The 11,283-nt window shown below is 44.6% G+C and overlaps 1 protein-coding gene across 1 annotated transcript; it reads left to right on the forward strand.

Annotated features, from left to right (window-relative positions):
- Nucleotides 1-388: 388 nt before the first annotated feature.
- On the forward strand, nucleotides 389-10,113 carry SARC_08189 (hypothetical protein). Its single transcript, XM_014297841.1, has 14 exons — nucleotides 389-636; nucleotides 1,321-1,504; nucleotides 1,945-2,075; nucleotides 2,265-2,449; nucleotides 3,257-3,464; nucleotides 3,960-4,148; nucleotides 4,520-4,796; nucleotides 5,668-5,798; nucleotides 6,253-6,355; nucleotides 6,691-6,803; nucleotides 7,123-7,195; nucleotides 7,845-7,945; nucleotides 8,900-8,965; nucleotides 9,379-10,113. The coding sequence occupies exons 1-14, from the start codon at nucleotides 403-405 to the stop codon at nucleotides 9,394-9,396; spliced, it is 2,013 nt and encodes a 670-aa protein (XP_014153316.1). The 5' UTR covers nucleotides 389-402; the 3' UTR covers nucleotides 9,397-10,113.
- The last annotated feature ends 1,170 nt before the right edge of the window (nucleotides 10,114-11,283 follow it).

Here is an 11,283-nt window from a genome sequence, read left to right on the forward strand (position 1 = left end):
GTTGTGTGTGTGTGTGTGTGTGTGTGTGTGTGTTTGTTTTGTTGTGTGTGTAACGTATAAATATTACTATATATATATATATATATATATGTATTATTATTATTATTACTTTATATATATATTTATATTATTATTATTATTATTATTACTTTATATATATGTAATATACCTTTATATCTGTTGCCGGGTTTAGAGTGCAACCATACATTACGGGCACGCTATTTCAATGCAAACACACTTTTTTATATGCCTCCTTTGAATATGGGAAAACGTACGGGCCCACTCGCCATGACACCTATTCTTTCCACAGTGCGTACGTGGAAGTACAATATATTCACCATTGGCACTAGATCTTATATGCTACTCCGTGTCACTATGATCCTATTATAGAAAGAGGAGTACATGAATATCTGCATGCAACGAGAGCTTATGAAACCCGACTTTAAGCTGGTCCAAATGCTGAAGGAGGATATAGAGATGGGGTGCGAATATAGTGCGGATTGGTTCGATGGGTTAATCGTGAGTATAAAGCACTTGGATGTTGTCATAGCGAAGAAGAAGTTCAATAAAGTTATATGGGTGCTCACCAACGATGTGAACACACCGAATGGAATCGAGGACGACGAACTTGAGTCGGTATGTTGTATGCATAGTGGCTAGCATACCGACAGACGTATCCCAAGAGCTATAGCAAGTCTAACGATGTGATTTCTCGCGTCTGAAGTGTGAGGACTGCACATATTGACATACACTATCTGCTTTAAGCACCGCTCTAGTGAACTGATACATGGCAAGGATTGAGCTATGAGATCGTGCACATGAACAGAGGGAAGCTCTTTAGTCCCTGTGTGGTTGTATGCTCGTATGTGTATGAGCGTATTTTCGAATGGATATATACGTGACACTCATTTACATATTCACCTCCTGTGAGTGACCCCTTAGACTGTTCTAACCTGACACAAGTGTGTGCCGGCGTCGGCAGGTAGCTATTGTTCAAATGCCTGTATATACCAAATTGCACGGACTATGGTGGGATGCGCTCTTCCTGTACATGTGTTGTACTGAGGACTGCATACATGGTTTTAGCGGTTGGGGGTTGTGCGTATAAGGTTAGTCACAACACTCCTTTCTCGGTGCGAGTATATGCGTCATCAAACTCGCTACAACTCAAGGGGGGAAGAGTACAGTCGATCTACGCGAACAATGTATTTGCGCCACGTTGTCACCAGTCATCTCCGGACGAAGACTCATGTATGGGTGTGTCCGAATACAAGACAAGTTATCTCAAAGTCGCTACCTTATCTCTCCACACGCTCACAGGTCATGAATAAGATCAAAGACGCCGACATGCGGGTGAACTTTGTTGGCCTCAAAGTAGACGAGGACGATAATGGTGACTATGTGCCCATAGAAGGCGATGGTGAAACCGAGGACGAATTGCGGGCTATGGAACAAGTGTGTAGGATTGCCAATGCCAGCCATGGAGTCATCATGGAGTTCCCGTGTATGTGTTGTGCTAACAATCTAGTGAGTGAGTACATAGCGTCTTATAGCGTACGATATAGTCCATATATAGATATGAACCGAGTTCACCTATCAGGGAATTACTGAACGTGTTGTGTGACTGTATCAAATATGGGTAGTGGCTATAGGCACCTCTCTTCTGGATGCCATGCTGTGGTTCTTTTGTGTGGATGCATGATCTCTCGCTGTGTGCGATGCACTCTGCATTAGATTTAAATGTGATTGTGTTTTGTTGCCAAAGTCATTGGTGGCAAGATCATGTAGGTTCAGAAATATAGGCGGTGCTTATGAACAATTTTATATTTTGACCTATGCTCTCTGTGTATAGCGAATTGAAATCTGATGGTGTTACGTTGGGAACTGTTATCGGAACAGTTCATTTTGGGTATGAGAAGTGACTGCTGCATATTCTATCTGTAGGGGCATTCGATAAGTTACGCGAGGAAGGCTACAAGCGCACAAAGTCCAATCCCATATTCAAAGGCAAGTTGGATATCGGCAATGACTTTGCTCTGCCAGTACAAATGCTATCAAGGGTCAAGGAAACATTGGTATGTAAGCCGTTCTCAACTATATATGCAACTGCACGATTGTCCATGCTGAGCCATGTGAAAACTACGGTTCAACAGACATGTGTTGGTTTTGGATGTTACTTTTAGATGTGCGTTTGTGTTGAGAGTTGCCGCCGCTGCAACAAGTACCAGTGCATACCAGTGATCCTACCTACTTCCCGACTTCAGAAACCCTCCTACAAGCAGTCAAGTGTCTATAAACCGGAGCCCACCTCCAATGGCACACTGAAACTGGAGTTGGATTCCGGTGACATGCCTATGGCATCCTCGCTCAATGAGGTGAAGAGAACTACTGAGTACACGGACGTTGATGGGAAGAAAATAGACAAAACCAGATTGCAAACGTCGTACAGGTGTGTGTGTTACGTGTGACAAAGTAAACTATATTGCAATCGAAAACTCTCAGGTGTGTAGCGTCATTGATTGGGTAGCCTATGATACACGTGTGAGTATACTCTATCAGGTATGTAACGTTTACAGATAGGCCGTCCGGTGTTGGGTGTGGAGACTGGTGCATTGTGTCGACCGAAATAGAACTTATAATTGGTGTCTCCAGTTGTTGTTGTTTGAAAGTTGCTGAGCTGCTTTCTGAGAAGTACCGGCGTCTGTTTGTGGTCCATGCTGGTGCAGTTGCCAATGGTGTGCTCGGCTGCTAAACATTCTCGATGAGAAAAAAAGCAAACTACCGCGTTTACAGATTGGGAGATTCTTGTCATACATATGCAGTGGTCAAAACTGAAATTGTACGCACCAACGTACCCGCATTTGCAATAGTTGACACATTTGACATATGGTACCCGCATTTGCAATAGTTGACATATTTGATATATGGTACATAGAATGGCATGGTATTGGCATGAAAGTAGTTTCTCAATGGAGATGAATGATACAAAGTGCGATACGGCTCGCACAAGCCTGTGATGGTGATTTAGCTGGCTGTACACAAGACACGCACCTTTCTATGAAGGGCATACTGGTCTACTATATATTGCAATACGTCCCGCTGAATATTGTCACACTATACTTTGATCGAAACCTAACTGTTACCACGCTATATAGTTGGCCTGGACTCGTTTCGTTTGCCTTTGCCGGCCAGGAGCAAATCATTCATACGCATCCGCAATCATCTTCTTGACTCCGCCGGATATTTCTCTGTGTAGGTACGGAGCCGAGACTGTGCACGTGCCCGACTACAGTGATCCGCTCATACAGTACAAGACGGAGCAGAGCATGAAGTTGATTTGCTTCACGCCGAAGAACAACATACCTCCAAGCCTCCTAATGGGGGACACGTATGAACTGCAGCCCCCGCAGGGAGACGTGGATGCGTACAGAGCCCTCACAGCGATGATCCGGGGAACTGAGCAGGTAGACTTTATTAAGCCTGGTTGATATGTTGTCCGATTTTTGAGCGCCTGTATAAGTTATCGTATGATCAAAGCGTAAGGATGTCAAGTAAGTATTGCATACAGTGTTGGAGGCGAGGGATGAAGTGTGGTTCCCGTGCACTGATGATGATGTGTGGATTAATGTCGTACGGCTGTCACTCAGACGAAGCCCAGTGTAGCCGAACCCACATAAACGTAGCAGCCGTTTAAGTGTGTGTGCGGTTGCCGACTAAGAGGCTCGGTCAAATCTGCGGACAACTGTAATTTGACAATTGAAGATGTTTACATTTAGTGTCCAAATGGGACACATCCTCAATGTATAACCGTTTTCGTTCCTCCTGAATAGGATGTGACTCTGACTCTGGCCATCTCTGCCTATATTACGGGCAATGGTCCAACAACCTCCACCGAGAATAGTTCAATAGATTGATAACTAATACCACGGCCACCCCATCCATCCACTACCTGAATACAGGCAGGGAAGGTGGGTATTGTACGCACGGTCATGAAAGACAACAAAGACGTTGCGTTGGGTGTACTGAGGCCGCATGTGCGTGAGACGTATGCTACGTTCCTGTACAATCGCTTGCCTTTTGCCGATGACATGCGTCAGTTCAACCTACCCAGTCTCCAGAACACCAAGACACCCCCGACACGCGACCAGGTCAGTATCGGTCCCGTTATTTGTCAGTATGGCTCTGTTTGGATCAAGGGTGGGTCCGTATGAACTCCTTCGTGGTTGTAGGCTACTTTTTTCGCTCCATTTGATGCACAAAACAGAACTGTAATTATAAATAAGGGTGAAGGGTTTGTTAGGTTGTGAGGATGCATCTACAGTGTTCTGTATCCGTCAACTACCTCGGTGAGTGTAGTTCAAGAACAATCAGAACAGCAGCTGACCGTGTGGCACAGATGTGAGTTGAGGACAGCTCTACAGTGATTTTCTGATGTGCGACGCCTAGGACAAACCAATACCTTACCACACCCCCGACAAGGTGTACACACTTAGCTTTTGCTGATTCAATACATCCTTAGGCGGAGACCATCGACAACCTGATTGATTCCATGGATTTGATGGAGGCCGATAGAGACCTGGACGGCGATCCACGGGAAGCCTATCAGAGCAAGAACACGCTCAACCCAGCCCTACAATACTACCATAGCGTTGTATTCGAAACCAAGGCCGATAATTTGGCTCGTATGGCTCCGTTGGAGTCGTTTCTGGAGCCTGTCAGTAGAAAAATCGATGATAGAAGCGCAGACGAGAGAGTGGGAAGGCTCATTGCGGACAATTTCGAGCTCAAGGCCGCAGGTGCACTTTTGTTGGTTGTATAGATATGAGTGAAATGGGTTCCGCTCACTGACCTCCGGGCAATGGACCTTATCGATGGATCCGTTTTAACAAGTGGAATGTGCATGGCTCATCAATTGTGTTGTGACTATCAGTCGTGCGTCTGTTGTGGGCAAATCATGTCATAGGCTGTGCTTTATACTGTGTATATCATTCCAATGCACTGACTGCTGGATTTGGGCCCCACCTAATTGACAGTGCAGGTGCTTATTCCTATGTGATAGGCGGCTACATTTCTGCAATATCGATCGTGAGCAAATCTTGTGCTGTGTTTGTACACCTAATACCTTGCTGAGTCAACCTCAGCGCAGGTCGGTGCGACTGACCCGCGCTTGAGGAGTATAGTTGTCGCCGCGACTGATGAACTAGACCATAGGGCGTGTTATATCACTCGCCTCGAAACTCATTCATTTCAGTGTGCGACAGACGCTCAGACTGAGCAAGCAGTGTCCAACTGTGTGAGTGTGACTGTCATTGCGTATTCAGTTTCGCGCACGACAGCTCACGGCCACAAGTCCAATGACACGAACATGATTTTTATATCACGTATTCCTAGAGGACTGTACACCATAGCCTTCTCAACAGGCACTGCACACCTCGGAATCGTGGCATATGAGCGTGCTTATAGTGGCAGCTGTGTGCACCCCCGCCCAATGGTCCTCAACTCATCACCATATCCATTGTGCTGAAGCTGTACGATACATTCACCTCACTTGTGGCTCGCAAACTGTGCGACTCGCCAGTGCATGCGCAGTACCTGAGTGCATTCTGTGCGCATGTTCCTGGAGGTGGCGGTGTACTTGACTGGTCTATTATTGATTTCCCGCTGCAGAAAAGTCGAAGAGTCGGGTACGCTCGTCCTTCAATGCGTTTAAGAAAACTCCCATTGACGCTGCCGAGGAAGACGCCCTGGAGAATGGCCCAGACATCCCAATGGGAGCTGATACGGAGTCCTCCATACTTGTATGCGCATTTTGCTGAGTCATGCTCTGAAACATTTGTAGTTGTCACGTGTTTGTATTCATTAATAGTGATTTATTTGCGCTTCCAGTGTGCGACGCCTGGCTAAGTATTGTATTAATTAGCTGACATATCCACTTCGTTTAAGTTTTTGTATACTGCGCTGCGGATGAACTACCCTCGTATGTTGTTGTGTCCATTTCCAGGCGATGTGGGTCGTACTCTGCGGGTTGTTCGTTACTTTTGGTGTGTGAAATGTACCGTATACCTTTATCACACAGATCTTTGGCAAGTAATTCGACTGCATAAACAATTTGATACCTGATTGGTGAACAAAACACACACGAACACTGTAAGAGGTGTACTTGGAATGTGCTCAGCATGCGTGCCAAATAAGGGCGCGTATGGCCCAGGCAGAAGCTCATGTCTTCTATCCTTCGCGCTGCTGCTTTCCCAGAGAATAGCTGGCGACCGCGTGACACAGGTTGGAACCATCTCACCGGTAAGCGATTTTAAGATGATGATGACACAGACCGAGGATCTCAAACTCCGCGATGCAGGTATGAGCGCAGTCGCATGTTACGAGTCAACTACCAGGTAGTTTACATACTTAGTGTGGGGCACTTTATGCACAGGGGTATTTTAATTGTGTTGGGTGGGTTGGAATGTGTGTTTACTGCATCAAGGCTTTCTATGCATACGTGAGGTACATATATCCCCATAAGGTTAGTTGTATGTTATAGCTACATATGTGATGCCACAGATTGTACGTACGTCTTGCGTTTAGTGTGTGTGTGTGTGTGTGTGTGTGTGTGTGTGTGTGTTTGTGTGTGTGTGAGCAATTGATTTTCAGTTAGTAATCACAATTCGGGATCACGACTCCATCCCTGCACAGCCCTTGTTCAGATCAAGGAAGTCATTCAAGACTTGGTGGCTCGATCGATGGGTGAAGAGCACTTGGTGGTGCCGCTCGATTGCGTTCGCACTTTACGAGAGACCTGCGTGAAGGTGTGTGTGTACAAGTACGAGTACACGCTGCGTTGGAACTAGTACGCAAGTAAACGTAGCACTGTGTTAAGGTTAATACAAATGCACGAGGCTGGAGTCGCTTTGTAAACCTGACTTGTGCCTGGTCAACATACAATGTGTCTCTGCTGCAAGGTTTTTGTTCCTAAAATACGTTGTAAATGCTCCAACCTGAAAGAAAGGTTCGCTTTCAAGCAAGGGTTTTAACTTCTATGACAGAGTCCACAGGCGTAGAATGCCAATCATGCACGTAACGAATACCGGGGATTGATATAGGACTTCAAATACATATACACACCAGAATGTCGACGCAGCTAGCTTCAACGATTGGATCAAGGAGTATAAGGATGAAATTGACGACCCCCAATCCCATGGTGAGAATCTTGATTGCACATGTGTAGCACTGAGGGCACTGATATCGCTGCGATGTATAAGCTGTTCGGTACACAATGTACTGTGCATGCAACTGCTGCAAGACTGTTCACACCAGCTGGCTGCCTGGCGCAGAGGCAGAGGCGTATGATCCCATTCACTAGCAGATGCATAGTGTGAGCTTTTATGATCCTCGCTAAGTGTTGTAGTCTTTAAACGTGACGAGTTTTTTGGGGCTTTGTTTTTCCGTCACTGGCACTGGAGTGGATAAAGGCATTGTGCGTGCGACTCTCGATACCTACTGCACCGCAGGCTATAGCCCAGTTAGAAGTACGCGAATATAAGGCATACTACAGTACTCGTTGAATGGGCTATAGTGCTATATAACAGACTGACTGGTGCCAGGACATAGGGTATTAATGTGGAAGTCGCAGAGACCAGCACATTTCGCCTTTTCCTCTTAGGTTAATTCCTATCAACAGGTAACTCGATCAGGCTTTTCAGTGAGTACAACATCGCTTGAAATCCGTTACAATTGGCCTGTGACGATATGACTATAGCTGCCTATCTGTTTAATATCACGCCGTTAAACGTGCTATCAGCACTCCTGGTGTTTCACTAACTATCACGACGAAATGCATGCTCAAACAGGCTATTCCTTTTGGCACCTGCTCGTCGAGAATAGGCTCTCTCTCATCACCCAGGATGAAACCAACAACACAGCAGATCCAAGCGCGATAGAAGCAGATAAGGTACTGCCACAAACATGCTATTTCATAAGTGTACGTGTCGATGTATGTGCCACAGTCAGTTGCACATCGTCGCCTTCGCTTGTGGGTGTTTGCCTTGCCCTGGTGTGAAATGTTTAGGGTTACATCGTTTCAAGCTCTTCGCTGCTAGCTATCTCGCTGTGACTGTATCTGCACCATCACAACTAGAGCCACGTGTAACCTGTACATCTTCTAGGCGATGTCTCCTCCTCCTGTCATATCCGCATAGCTTTGCCTCGATATGACACTACACTGACTCCCGTGCGATCTCTCCCGCCGCACAACATGCACTCAAAAGCACGCAAGGGGTTCCCTGCCCAATCCCTGACTATATTAGTGCGAGTTGACCCCACCAATGTGTAGACTATTATGCTGAGTAGCATAGCTAGCACAGGGTCGTTGACAAATGCGATGTAGCTTTTCGACTGTACTAAGCTATTGTGTTATGGTATGGTGGATGGCTGTGATGGTTGCAAAATGACTATTATGCTGAGTAGCATAGCTAGCACAGGGCCGTTGACAAATGAGATGTGGCTTTTCGACTGTACTAAGCTAATGTGTTATGGTATGGCGGATGGCTGTGATGGTTGCAAAATACGAATAATGTGAGTGGCGGTGAGGTCTCGTAGTAGAAGCAGCATTAGGCGCGGCTCCTACTATTTGAGGTAATTGTAATCAGGGACAAACGAGGATATATACCTGTATGTTAACAATTGAGTTATAATTACTTGTGTTAACACTTGAATTACATACACTTATGTTAACACCTGAGTTACATACACTTATGTTATCACTCGAGTTACATACACTTATGTCAACACTCGAGTTACATACACTTATATTAACACTCGAGTGCCGATTTGTCTTGTAGCCCGTTGGAGCTGCCACATTCAAATCACTCAATTCTTTCCTCCATTGTGTTCGGTGATCGTATAGTTCTTGGGTGCTAAAACAGTCAAAGAGGTCGCACCAGCCGAGCAAGACAGTGATCTGGACGACATGGTAAGCAAGCGTATTCTTTCATATCGTACTCGTATGGATTGCCAGCCCCTAAAGTATACTGTTGTAGTACGCGCTGAGTGCAAAGACTGTGCGCGCTTCTCAACATTGGGACTGTATTTGCGTGTTGCAGTCCGATTGAACATATTGGGGACGCCAAGTATTGCTATTTTCTGTGTTGGGTCTTGTTATGGCGTATCGCTACCTTGATCGCGACCATGCTGTGGTCGCCTAATTTTTAAAAAAGGTTCAAACAAGAAAGCAGGGTATTTGCCACAGATATAGTAGGGATATAAATATATATATATAAGTGTCTTGCCGCTTGATAAGGTCACATACGGTGACACGAGAAGCACTGCACATATGCACACTTGATACAGTGGGATGATTCATGCGTATTTTCACACTTACTGCAGATGGATGACTTTGAGTGATCTCTGGAGAGGGCTCGGAGGCATTGCTCGACAACACCTACGAGAGTGATCAACCGTGGGCTGTCGATTGACCTGCACGCCGCACTCCGCGCGCAGTTGGCTCCGCAAGACGGGCGTGTAAAGTGTGTACGAATCTTTTCATTGGTGAAGGTGCGTTCGCAGTACTCAGTGAGTGCATTGAGGACAGTCCACTGACTGTTCCAGATGCCCCGCAGGACACTTTGATAGGGGTGGTGGATCGTCCGAGGACGTTTCAGTAGCCCACTCGGACCAGCTAGCTTCCGGATCACTACATGCAACGTACATGAGAGATTAGTCCCACATACAGTCCTCCATGGGTACGCCAGAGTCAGCTGAACTACTATACCAGCAACAATGGCACTCACTGTCGTAGTGCGTGAGACATGTATCTAGTTTGTCCTTGAGTTTCGGTCCCCAATTAAAACTCGACACGTGCTCCGGTAACCGATGGAATCCGGTTTAAAGTGCCAGTAGTAGCCTGCGGGCGCAACCCATTTCTCCTCGAGATCATCATCCCATCCCCAACTTACTGTTTGCTGTCAACAACTGACTATACTGTATACAGGGCCCAGCTCGCACTACTATCGCCTACGCCCGTGTCCCGATGGCCTTACTTGCCTCTCTCGCGCCTACTAAATTATCGACATCGATAGTCATCAATTGTCAATCAGAAAATACGTATCTAAAACGTACGGCAGACAAACCGTCGGCATCCTCTATGCAGAGCACGCTACAAGTCATTCTTCGTGATCGATATGCGGTGCTGTATTGGCTTCACGTTCTGTACTAGGTAGAGCAGGTATCTGAATTTAATAAGTTCTGGTGGTATGCATAGCTAAGAAAAATACGAAATGTAGATGGATTTAATTAAGTTCTGGTGGTATGTTTAACCAAGGAAAATGCGAGATGTGGTTGGATTTCATATATGTATATTAATTTATACATATCTTTATAGATAGAATAATAAAATATAAAACATAATACCTATCAAAAATATATCACATTCTGGTGGTATGTATAATCAAACATAATACGAGGGGTTCTTGGATTAAATTAAGTTTTGATGGTATGTATAGCCAAGGAAAATACGAGATGTAATTGGATTGAATTGAGTTCTGCTGGTATATAAAACTAAATAAATTACGAGATGAAGTTGGATTAAATTAGGTTCTGGTGGTATGCATAACTAAGGAAAATGCGAGATGCCCGGAAGTTCAGCGTGACTATGATATCCGGAAAGCAGCACTCGATGGCCTTGGTATAGTTGGTGCATGTCGGCAATAAAAAAGGTTAGTTCAGGCACAGTTTGGAAGCGCGAGAGCGTACTGTGCAATAAAATTAACAGATCCCGTTCACTCGCGGCAATTTGTTCTGAAATAGCAATTCTTAGAATTTAATCTGAAAGCCCTTGTCAAAGAAATCGGCAACACTCAAGAATCTTTTTTTTCTATTTTTATCAGTGCCAACGTTCTTGTCTGCATCATCTCTTTAGCATCCGGTGATTGCTACATGATCAAATACTTTTTATAAATCCTAAACTTCGTACTCTGAAGAATGACTTCAAGATCTTCCTCGCAGAGTTCACAACCATTCAGTCAAGCAAATCATAGCCAATTGCACGCGGTCAGTTTGCGCGCATGCAGCTACTTTCGTACAGAGTTGTCACGACCGGTGTAAAGGAACTTTTCAACTATATATATATATATATATATATTATATATATATATATATATATATATATATATATATATATATATATATATATATATATTATATATATATATATATATATATATATATATATATATATATATATATATATATATATATATATATATATATATATATATATATATATATATATAT

Source organism: Sphaeroforma arctica, assembly GCF_001186125.1.
Source record: "Sphaeroforma arctica JP610 unplaced genomic scaffold supercont1.713, whole genome shotgun sequence".
NCBI lineage: Eukaryota > Ichthyosporea > Ichthyophonida > Sphaeroforma > Sphaeroforma arctica.

Excerpts from the sequence above, each read along its gene's own strand:
- SARC_08189 (XM_014297841.1), top strand. The coding sequence starts at position 403 with ATGAATATCTGCATGCAACGAGAGCTTATGAAACCCGACTTTAAGCTG. Across the intron at positions 1,505-1,944 it reads AGTCATCATGGAGTTCCCGT|GGGCATTCGATAAGTTACGC; the intron begins GTATGTGTTGTG and ends TTCTATCTGTAG. Across the intron at positions 3,465-3,959 it reads TGATCCGGGGAACTGAGCAG|GCAGGGAAGGTGGGTATTGT; the intron begins GTAGACTTTATT and ends ACCTGAATACAG.